This window comes from Gnatocerus cornutus, chromosome 10, assembly GCF_029298725.1.
Source record: "Gnatocerus cornutus isolate USDA-ARS CGAHR chromosome 10, icGnaCorn1.1, whole genome shotgun sequence".
Lineage (NCBI taxonomy): Eukaryota > Metazoa > Arthropoda > Insecta > Coleoptera > Tenebrionidae > Gnatocerus > Gnatocerus cornutus.
In genome coordinates this window covers 4,936,492-4,947,783 of record NC_142242.1, presented here as the reverse complement: position 1 = coordinate 4,947,783, position 11,292 = coordinate 4,936,492, and the positions used below count along the sequence as shown (strand labels likewise).

General features: G+C 38.1%; 2 protein-coding genes across 3 annotated transcripts; one reads left to right on the top strand and one right to left on the bottom strand.

Annotated features, from left to right (window-relative positions):
• Window positions 1-520: 520 nt before the first annotated feature.
• On the bottom strand, window positions 521-4,823 carry Gli (carboxyl ester lipase-like protein Gli). 2 transcript variants are annotated; one of them, XM_088046999.1, is made up of 9 exons: window positions 4,134-4,821; window positions 3,808-4,086; window positions 3,149-3,295; window positions 2,732-3,100; window positions 2,320-2,683; window positions 2,085-2,272; window positions 1,553-2,038; window positions 1,390-1,505; window positions 521-1,162 (listed from the first exon to the last, which is right to left on the bottom strand). In XM_088046999.1, exons 1-9 carry the CDS (start codon window positions 4,425-4,427, stop codon window positions 853-855), a joined length of 2,553 nt encoding a protein of 850 aa, XP_087903125.1. In that variant the 5' UTR covers window positions 4,428-4,821; the 3' UTR covers window positions 521-852. The 2 variants fall into 2 exon arrangements, with proteins under 2 accessions (XP_087903125.1, XP_087903126.1); XM_088047000.1 differs by having other exon boundaries at window positions 1,073-1,162; window positions 1,381-1,505; window positions 4,134-4,823.
• Window positions 4,824-5,757: 934 nt separating this feature from the next.
• bib (MIP channel family protein big brain) lies at window positions 5,758-10,699 on the top strand. Its single transcript, XM_088047015.1, has 4 exons — window positions 5,758-6,231; window positions 6,328-6,454; window positions 9,225-9,429; window positions 9,550-10,699. Exons 1-4 carry the CDS (start codon window positions 5,901-5,903, stop codon window positions 10,543-10,545), a joined length of 1,659 nt encoding a protein of 552 aa, XP_087903141.1. The 5' UTR covers window positions 5,758-5,900; the 3' UTR covers window positions 10,546-10,699.
• Window positions 10,700-11,292: the final 593 nt, after the last annotated feature.

The window sequence follows — 11,292 nt, the reverse complement described above, 5'->3', positions numbered from 1 at the left end:
TTCTTTTGTAGCATGCATTCTCCGCTTTATTTAATATTTCTGCAAGTATTCCATTTTCGCCCGGGCTTTTGGGCTGTTTAGCTCTTTGATCGCTTGCCTTATTTTTCCTCTGTTGGTTATTTGATGCGTTTCACTTTAATTTCTCTGTTTTTTCTCCAAGCAATTTTCCTTCTTTACTTCTGCAGTACGTTATCCGTGTATTGGTAATTTTTTCGTTTTTTTAATTTCTTAGTAATGATGAATATCTTTGCTAAATTTTATTCTCTCAGTTTTTATGTAAACGTCTTATTATTCCCAGTTTTATCTATTGTAATCGTGAATATCTTTCATTTGCTTTTCTCTTTTATTTCATGTAGTTTTTGATTGTGTTTGTCTGTCTAAATATTTGCCAGTTATAAAAAATTATCGTTGAATAAGCCACGGATTCAGTGTTAGAATCCATGCGCCATGCGCATACTGTACTTGGCGGTAAATTTAAAAACCCGACCTTCAGTTACCTGAAATATAAATGAAACAAATGTTTTGTATAGAAAACTTTATTAAAAACCATACGAGATCTATAAAGATTATAATAATATACTACTTTTGCTGTAGTCATGGCTGTTTTAAAATAGAGCTGATGAATTTCTTTGGTGAAGCCTTTTATAAATGCGAGCTCAAAATCTTAAGCTAAAACTATAGTACGTTACAAATAGGCACATATGATCTCAACGTTCTTAGCGATTTTGGACGGATAAATGGAATGTGTACTCGTATACTAAAGAACACAGTTGGTATTACAGCACTCACTCTTAAAGCTACTTAACTTTACAAAAATTGTAGACTTGTAAATACAAAAATATTTTGATCATATTAAACGTCAGTCTGTGGCACTCCTTGAGGCAACTGTGATTTGTTCTTTTGTCGATGGGATAAAATTGGAGTACCTTTGCGAGGATAGTCCTCGCTTGGAGTAGTACTCATGAAACCTTGCATTTCTTTTAAAGAAACGGCACTTTCAGTTCTAAATGAAGATGCACTATTTGTCCTTACGGGTGCACTTACTGGAGTTCTCACTTTTTCTGAATATTCATATGGGGTTGTGACACGAGTGTTGTCGATACCTTCTTCCGTGTCAGTGTCAGGTACTAAGATTACGTTGTTGTAGTAGCGGTCAGATTGTCTGAAAGGAGGAAAACCAGTTGAAAGTATGACATTTGATTTTTAAAAGTGTAAACTAACGATTTAAAATTAGAGTACATAGAATCTATGTTAGTTACGAAGACAAAGACGAAAAGGTGCAAGTGCGAAAAAACAGTTAAAATTAAGTCAAGATACTTTTTTTGCGGTTTGTGCGATTAGGAAACCTTTAAACACCCTTCTTTAAAAAGTTTCCTTTACCTTTCTTACCTCTTTGCGTTTCTCCACAACATGCAGCAAACCACTAAGAAGACCACCAGAAGCAAACACGCTCCAGACATACTCCAGAATGCTATCTGCAATGGTGCTCTAGGCTCCCACCAATACTGCAACGAAAAACAATACAATCTGTTTAAAACCCCTCTAATTATACCTCTGTTGTTGGTGGGTACGTCGGTACCAAATGCCCTACAACAGTTGGTAGATACTGTGACCAAAACGCAGATTCTGTTTGTCTGAAATTCCATCTAATCGACGAATTATATGTTGTGTTTAGATTCAAGTATTTGAGCTCTCCGTGTTTTGCAAGATCAAAATGTAAACCAAGAATCTGTGTGTAGGTTGGATTGCCATATCGCGCAAAGTTTGTGTATGCTTTCATGAAGAAATGACTCATGTTTCTGTCATTGTTGGTCCATTGCGTGCGAGTGAATTGGCCGTCGGAGAAAAATTCAGTGTCCATAAAGGGGGCTCCACAGAGGAGGTAGTGCTCGATGTCATGAGGAACTTTACGCCATTCTTCTAACTTGAAAGATTCGATTGTTGTGTTGAGAACGTACATGTAGACTTCAACTCCTTGTTCCACGAGGAGTTTGATGATTTTGTCGTTAGGGGCAGTGTATAAGAAGTCAGAGAGCATCTAGAAAGAGTACTGTAGTACTGTGAAAATAACAAAATCTTCATACTTGGATATATTTTTCACGGATGTGTGTCTTGTTGTGGGGATCCGGCCAGTAGGTGTACATATATTTTATAGCCTCAAAAGTACCATTAGGATTCAGAGTGTAATTGTACCGTAGTACCAATTCCCATACTTTCTTGTCGAAGAACTCTTGGTCGATGGTAAAATAAGGCTCCAGAGTCTTATTTGAAGCTGCAACAACAATAAGCTGATGTTTTACACCCTGTTTATCTACTTACTGATAAAACTGGCAGCTTCTTGGAGAGTTACCCCCGACATATATTTTAAACCACCATTAAACTGCCTCTTTCTAATCAATTCTTCTGGTGTTTCTTGGAGAAAATGCCAGTCTTTTTCATACCAGCCTTCATAGAAAGGCATGGTGACATTCATTTCCATGACTGGTGCCCATGGGAAGAGACCCACTTCCGGAGGAAACTCGGAATTACCGATTTCGTAGAAGCTGCGACCTTGTTTTAGACAATTCATCAATTTCCATGATGATTCAATACTGCATCCTATGAGTTTACCAAAAACTCTACTTGTGTTTTGTGCACGGTACTTGTCCACAATGAGAGTCCAGTCAGCGAGGGATGAACCGCTCTAAAAATAGAATAATTCTCTGCAAGTAGAGAGGAAGAAGTTTCTTACTTGAGCAATGACTTTAGACACCATGTGCCTGGTTTGTGGCGCCACCATAAGCAATCCCGCTGAAGCTGCCCCTGCTCCAGGTCCAAATAAAGTGATACTTTCTTGATCACCACCAAAATATTCCGCGTTTTCATAGACCCATTTCAGCGCCATCGCTTGATCCAAAATCCCGTAATTTCCAGGGGAGTTTACATCGCCTGTACTGATAAAACCTAGCGCCCCTAGCCTGTAGTTGATTGTCACCACGATCACATTATAAAAAGTTGCCATGATGTGACCAGGGAAGGTATTAGAAGCCCCTCTTATAAAATCGCCACCGTGGATATACACCATTATGGGGAATCTTTGACCAACTTCTTCTTCTTTCGTCTAGGAAAATAATGACAAAATTGCGGTTTTTTTAATGGGGGTACCTACAGGTGGCTTGTATACATTCAGGTAGAGACAGTCTTCATCCATATCTCGCACACCTTTTGTTGCTCCGACGTATCTAGCTGGTTGAGGGCACGCAGGGCCAAAATCCACGGCTTGGAGCAGTTGCCAGCCCTTGTGCCATCTAGGGGGCTTTAAGTAAGTTAGCGAAGGGATGTTACAAAAAATCATCGTCTTTCAATTTGTAATAAAACTGAAAGTTGATTTATAGCTATCCATAACAGACGGAATTTTGTCGCTTTTTGTTCTGAATTTTTTGGACACATTGACCACGATAATTTCATTGTTTAGTGATTTAGTAAAATAAAACTGTTATTTGTGGCAATAAAACAGAAACAACTCAATTTTGGTGCAACTATGTAAAGCAATGCGGTCTGCCATTTTTAAAGAGCGATGAACCGGTATTTGATATTGCAGCGCGCTGTGTCATGTAATTTCAGCATCAAAACATTGAAAATAAAACTGCATATCTTGACTAAAAAACGAATTTAAACAAAAATGTTTTGCAGGTTTTAAATTGCGAATGATTAAACTATTTAAAACGCACGCAAAGAAACACGTGTTTCTTGTTTGTCAGCATCAGTGAATCATTTCCTTTTTAGCGTTATCAATCAATTTTTCTAGGAATAAAAATGACGTAGTACCTTGAATCGTCCTTCCAAAATCGGCGGTTCGGCGTAGGGTATCCCTAGATAAACTTCAGTAGTCCCGTATTCCCTCTCGATAAATTCCGATCCCGGCCGATACAAGGACTCAGGATCGGGATTGTCAAACAAATAAACCAGGAATCCCTGAACCTGCCCATGCGTGGTCGTCACATAAATATCTCTCTTTTTGTCTTTAGTTTGTTGTCTGAATTTCCCTTGAAGATCGGGTCTCCATCCGCCCAAAATTCCAGGCAATATTGGTTCCTCATTGCCTTGCTATAAGTAAACATAGAAGTGAATGACCTCTTTTTTTTCTTACCTACAGGATCATAAAAGAAGTGCTCATCCTGTCCCTGAATCCGGGGATCTCCGGGACGCCACCTGTTGTTGTAGTAATTACTTTGTTGTCCGTACCTCCTCCCTTTGTAGAAGTAAGTCCTGTAATCCCGATCTCCAGGATTCGGGACGTTGTAAGGATTATTACGTTCGTCATACTGATTTTGTTGATAGTAATAAGGAGTTCGTCCATATTGCTCGTATTGTCCACACACAAAAACACAAAACTCACTACACAGAAGGAAAAGTAGTTTGAAATGGTGTTGGTTTACAACCGCCATGTTATCGTGAATAAACAACACAAGGTGGACGCGAAATACCTGAGTGACGTCACTCTCTTACTAGAATGGGAGGCATTGAATCACTCAGTGAAAACGTTAAATGTTTCACTTAAAATGAGAATTATTAAGACACGCCCGTTTATCACAATTCATTTTATTCTTTGTTAGTCATGATATTGTTTTATCAAGATAACGATTTCAACATCAATAATTCTTATCTTTCAGTTTCAAATAGATGCTATTTACGCGAACGGTTTCTCAAGAATGGTAACGAAAGCTCTTTGCCTTATTAAAGATGATATGAATGTAGGCGGTAACTAATTAAACAGAGGTAACGGCGACCTAATTAATCTTCATCATTCGACGGAAATGCTTATTAATACAAAATTACGACACTCTTATCACGATTTGTTGGTGCAGGAGCAGGTGAAACAAGATCTGAGATAATTGTTATCAATGTGTACCTACATATTGGGCAGGTTTCATACTAAACAGAGTCGTTTCTTTTACATATACAGAGTGGCCCTATAAATAATTGTATATGCGATTTGTTGACGGAAGACAATAATCAGAGAAAGCTTTCAGTTGGTAAATGTTTAATCGTAAATTACCGTCATTTTGTTTACAAGGTCGGAGCTTAGATAGAGTCCTCTTATTGTCTAGATTAGAAAACAAAAATAGGAACCTGTAGCTGGCGCGAAATTTAAAACGTTCTGTATTTAAATTTTGTGACTGGAAAATATTAAAATTCTCGAATTATGTTTGCAGAACTAACAAGACAGAATTCTGCTGTTAAATGACTCCCCGGTGTTAAATTCGAGCTTCTTTTCCTGAGTGGGCATGTGCATTTTTCTTGGTATCGTATTTACCAAGACAGATCGACCTTGAGTTTTCTATGAAGCTGATACCAAGTCAAGTTCTCTCTTATCTCAAACTTGATTTCTCCAAGGGTGATCCCGTTAGATGAAAATTAGTTAACCCAAAAAATTATCCGCGGAACAACGAGATGAAGAAAGTCCGATTACAGTTCTTCATTAAAATTGTTATCGTAATTCTGAATTCAGATTTCAAGGCAATTAAACATCGGAGCCTATACGCATCTGTGTTAATTAGAGGAACATAAAGTGACGCAAAACTTGATGAAATTTCTAATTAATTCAATTGATTAAGTATCGTCTTTGGAAATTAATTTGATACATATCATCTGGTTTGTGGAAACGACGAATTTGAATATTTTTTATAGTAATAAATTTAAATTGTATAATATGTCTACATTGGTCACTTAGTGAAATATGCGAGCTTGGAAGGGCGCTCTTCTTCGCCATTGGTAATCACTTTCGGAGGGGGAAGCAATCATGTGGTTCATATTAATGCTGGCCGAAGTTTCTTCAGAAGTGCCGCATTGCCATCGCTCCTGCAAGTGTTTGTCGTCGAAAATGTGTAGTGCAATAATATAATAATATAAACAAAACAATGGCCGAAGAACCTATTAATTTATGTAGTGATCATAGCATTGACTATCACATAGTTACCCTCTTTGAAAAACTTGAAGCTTTAAAAAATGAAAAACCTTTACAGTGTTCAAAACTTCCAATCAAAGTCGAAATTCGCACTCTTGAATTTTGGAGATCTGTCATCTCAGAATGTTTGGCTTCTTTTATTTATGTATTTATCGTGTGTGGTGCATCGACAGGTGCAGTTGGTGGAGTCGCGGTTCCTTCAATTTCTTTAGTTATTCTTTCAACAGCTTTAGCAGCTGGCTTCGCGATGATTTCGTTGACCCAGTGCTTCGGACCCATCTCTGGTAATTATTTAATGAGGCGCAACATGCGCTAAAACTCTCAATTATAGATAATAGGGAACTTATGTTTAGAGGAATTAAAATGACTTTTTTTTCTAGGGGCCCACATAAATCCGGCTGTGACTATAGCGATGGCTTTTACGAAGAAAATATCTTTGTTGAGGGCGACAATGTTCGTAGTGGCACAATGCGGGGGTGCAATCGCCGGAGCTGCTTTCTTATATGGGTAAGTGAAGAATGAAGAGCATAAATCGTATTAAATATCATGGCAAGATTTTGCTCTATACAAGTTCCTTCCGGTTAGTTTAGTGGTCGGGTAATTATTTCTTGGTTAGCGGATGATATTGCTCAAGTTTATCTGAATACAACATCTGTCAAGACAGTTGGGTATCACCTGCCTTTTCAGCTGTTGCCCTAAAGCATTCGAAGTGGATTCTCAATTATCTCCAGCTTAAGAGGTCTACAGACTGTTGATACTTGCAATGTCGAGACAATTTTATCTTCACACTAGAGCATCGTAAACTTTTCATATTCTGGGTGGCTTGCAGTTCTTTACCATAAATAAAAAAAATATTTTCCGTAAAGCGTGCTCGTATTCTGCAGCTGTTGTACCCTTATTACCTCAGGTAAATTCCGAACTTCAGGTAAAATATTTTCGTAACAAAAGCTCGCTCCTGCCAATGACCGCTTCGATTTTCGAATTGTCTAAAATAATATAAATCGTGAAAACGAACAAGAAGACGCTTTGTCGCTCAACTAAAAATAGACAGTTATTTTAAACTCTATAAAGTATCTTTGTCAAATGAAACGAGCTGGAATAAACGCTTAGTGGTTTTTTATTGATTGGGGATCATATCCTAACATGCGGTCATAATATGAAGAAAATACATATGACCCTTCCTAAAACTGCTTTGGTTAGGTGAAGTGTGACAATATACTTTAATTCGCATACAACGGCGTGATTATTGTTCGTTAACCCCAATCGTATATTATAAATAAGTCTGCACTTGTTCAGTACTGTCAGGGGATTTAGGCTTTGTATCATTTTTTAAGGGGGACGGCACTTGATGATTCGCGTGTGGGAATCGATAGCGGCGATGATACACGCCGAAAAAACACTGCACAGACGTTGACTCATCTACGCACCTCAGCGGATTATTTCATTACAAAAAAAATGTTTTACGAGTCCAATCAATTCCTTTTCCAGAATACAGTACGACCTCGATAACTGAAAAGCACGGTTAATTGAAAATTAATTAACTTCAAAACTTGCACTTAGAAATTTAGATTAAACATACTTTTGAAAAAAATTCTACCAACTTTGTTTTGTTTACTAAATGGTCTTAGTTTTGTACAGTAAAGTACTTATTGTCTCGTTTTCAAGATATCCTATTGAAATATTGCACGCTAAAGTTCTTGTCAATGCGAAAGTTTTGATGAATAATTGCGATAGGTGCTCTGTGGTCAGATTAAAATTTTTAGATCGAAATACAAAATAACATTTGGAAAGAATTTCATACATATCTCCGGCTTAAGTTGTTAAGTTGTTAAGTCCATTTTTGAACAAAATACGTTTTTAATTTTATAAAAAAAAATAACAGAAAGGTAGAGCATTGGACCCTTTTATGTGTTATTATTTCAGAATTAGGAAACTTTCTATTTTTTTCCCCAAATTTTCAAATCTCACATTTGACAAATATGTAAAAAAAAAATTCTCGACCTCGGATAAAAAAATTCAAAATTGTCTTTAGCCCACGATCTTTTAAACTGACCAGCTCGACTTTGTCGCCATTTACGTACCGCTGAAGACGCAATAAATTAAAAATTTGAAAATATATTTTTTTAAACATTGAAACAACCAAAGTTGTCTACCGCCGCCCGGATAATTGAAGTCCCACTATATTTACATTAGGCGAGGGAACTTCTCTAAATTTTCGATATACCAAGTGTCTGTATTAATATTGCCGTCGTGTGTCTAATTGAATTTGAAATTTCACACGGATATGCCATTGTAATGTCGGAGCGTGTTGGGCACTCGTCAATTCCCCATTTGGGGTGGGAATGGCTGTTGATCATCCGGCGTGAAGTAAATTTCGGTAATTGTTCGCTAATGTGAGCTTGAAAAATTGAAATTATAAATTTATTCGCACATGGTCTACTTCACACAGAATTCTGAAATCGCATCTCTCTTCATTATGTCCAAGACAGGCAAATGTTTCCCCTCCGATGAAATTTCGGCCGCACGTGTGTCTTCGAGCTCCAACCACCTGGCATTTTTTACACCACTTGTTTGGCATTTCCTTTTTCTCCTCTCTCTTATACATCTTTACCTACCTACACATTAGGGATGGTTGAATTCTATAGTGTGCCAGTTTTATCTACTTTGTACCGCACGGTTCAGACGTTTTCAAATTATGGTTACTTGCAGCTGTCATCGGAAGCTGAAAGGAGTTGTATGATTTAGATGGAGATAAGACGCAAATGCGTGGATAAATATTACCACATTTACGACAAAAAAATCGATTCCCAACGAGTTTTGTTTTTAGTTTAGTAAAAAACGGGAACGTTTTGGTTTATGGTTCGAGTCATGTGCTGAACATGTGGCAGCACAATTTGCCGTTCTGTGGACTATTTAGTTTAATTTTCTTTCGATAAGGGTTTGTTTTTCTGTCAACAAGCCCCAGTCAAAGAACCGATGCAAATTCCTTGAAATGAACCCCAGATATTGGATACTTTTTAATATTGGAAAAGTTGGAATGCGAGATGGCTTTACTTTTCTTGTTGACAAGAGACCAAATGATGTTTATTTTTACAGACGGGGTCAATTAGTGCCGTCTGTATGATCACAGCAAACGCGTCACTTTCTTTCATTTATTCTTCGGCACGAATTTTATAATCTGTCGTGAATAAAGGACAAAAGGTCATTTAGTTTTATTGGGACAAACGATGTCGATATGGTTTGAATTGATGAATACTTTATTTTAATTTTGTTCCAGGGTTACCGTACCGAAAAGACAAGATGTTCCCATGTTTACCGTTTCGATAACCGACGCGCCATGGGAAAAACTGGGCATCGAGTTCATACTCACGTTTATCGTCGTTTTCTCCTATTTTGTGGCCATGGACAGTCACAATAAATGGATGGGACGCTCCGCGGTTACCATTGGGGCCACCTACTCCGCCTGCTCCTTCATCTGCCCGGTAAGTAAAGCACTTGCAATGTCTTAAATCGTAAACTTTATTAGCCGGTGATGTAACCCGAGAAGTGTGTTGCAACATCTGCAGAATTTAACATTTTTGACAATTCCTCCCCTTTTCCAGATGCCGCACTTGAACCCCGCGCGCTCGCTGGGCCCCTCGTTTGTCTTCAGTAAATGGCAGAACCACTGGGTGTACTGGGTGGGCCCCATGATCGGCGGTGTGGCCGCTGGGATAATCTACGAATATGTCTTCAATTTCAAACGTTACAAGAAAGACACCCGATCAACTGAAGGCGATTCTTCTAGTATCCACTCAGATGAAGACACCTACGACGATTTGGACAAACCAGCTGCTCCGAAGTACCACGGGTCGACTTATAATGCTTATAGACCGTCAGGTGGTACCACTGGACCACCTGGTTACTGTCCGAGTTTAACTTCAGCCAGTCTTTATTCAGCTCCTGCGGTGAAGTTGGAACGTGTCGAATCGCTATATGGAGGTACTAAGTCTTTGTATTGCAAATCGCCACCGTTGACACGGGCGAATTTAAATCGATCTCAGTCGGTTTATACAAAATCTAATAGTGGAGTTCATCGGGATATTCTGCCGAAGCCTGGACCTCTAGTTCCTGCGCAGTCGTTGTATCCGATCAAACTCAATCAGCAAACGCATGTCCAGAATCAGAATTTGCAGAACCAGCAACAGCAACAGAGATCAGAGAGTATTTATGGTGTCAGAGGGATAACTCCAGGGGTAGTTTCCAGATCGGATAATTACAGTACGACTGACAGATCATGCAGCAGTAAAAATAACGACGAGAAGAGTTCAAAAAGACCGGAATCTATGTACGGAATGTTGGGTTCACAACGCCGACAGGCTCCACAGTCTGATGATTCAAGTTATGGTTCATATCACGCTCCATCTAGGAATAATACTTACCATTCAAATAACAGTAATTTCCAAAACAAATCCAGTAGTGCAACGAATTATGGAAGAAACACTGGAAATCCTGAAGGGAGACCACCACCTCCTGGACAATTACTATCAACTGGAAGCTCTTCATCTAGTTCCTACCATCACACGATGCCTCAACACTCGCCGAATTCGCAGTATTGACTATGAGGATTTTTTTTGTTTGCATTTCATAGTTAGTGTGCCCAAAGAAATTTTGATTTAAGGTGGTTATCATGTACTCTTATGTTAATTTAATTTAAGGAATGTATTTACTTTTGTGTAAATGTCCAAAAATAAATATATTTTATTATTCAAAGAGTTTTTAAAATTTTGCGCGTCTTCTCTGTTAGAGTTACCTGCAATTCGTTCGGTGGTGTTCTACTAGAGGACGCCACCATTGTCAAAGTTACATATTTCGGTCCGTCGCGACGCCGATATTAGGTTTTCTGATGTTTTCTTCGAATAAAAAGAATTAGAAAAGTTTCTTCTTTCGCCTCTGTGAAAGTTGGTTTATTTAATAACTTAATTTAATCGAAGGCGTGCTGTGGTAAATAATTAATTAATTACAGCATTCGCTTCTCTTACAGTGCTAGATAAACACCCCGAAAATTAATTGTAGTTTCGATTTAACAGCACAACCGAGTCAATGTACTGAAAGAATGAATTTTCTTTCATATTGAATAAGAAAAAGAAAGCACAAAGCCGCCCCGACACATTTCGTAACTCGATTAAAATATCCAGACAGTGAAGAGACTGCTTCGTAAACCGGATTTTCATCTGGATATCTATATTTCCTTTTATTGGAAATTTATCGGAAGAAATAAATTTACTCCAAAGCTTTGTTGTGTAAATGCTTCGTTTCATTACAAAACGCTTTGTTCTTTTGAAAATCCCTCACTTATTATGTTA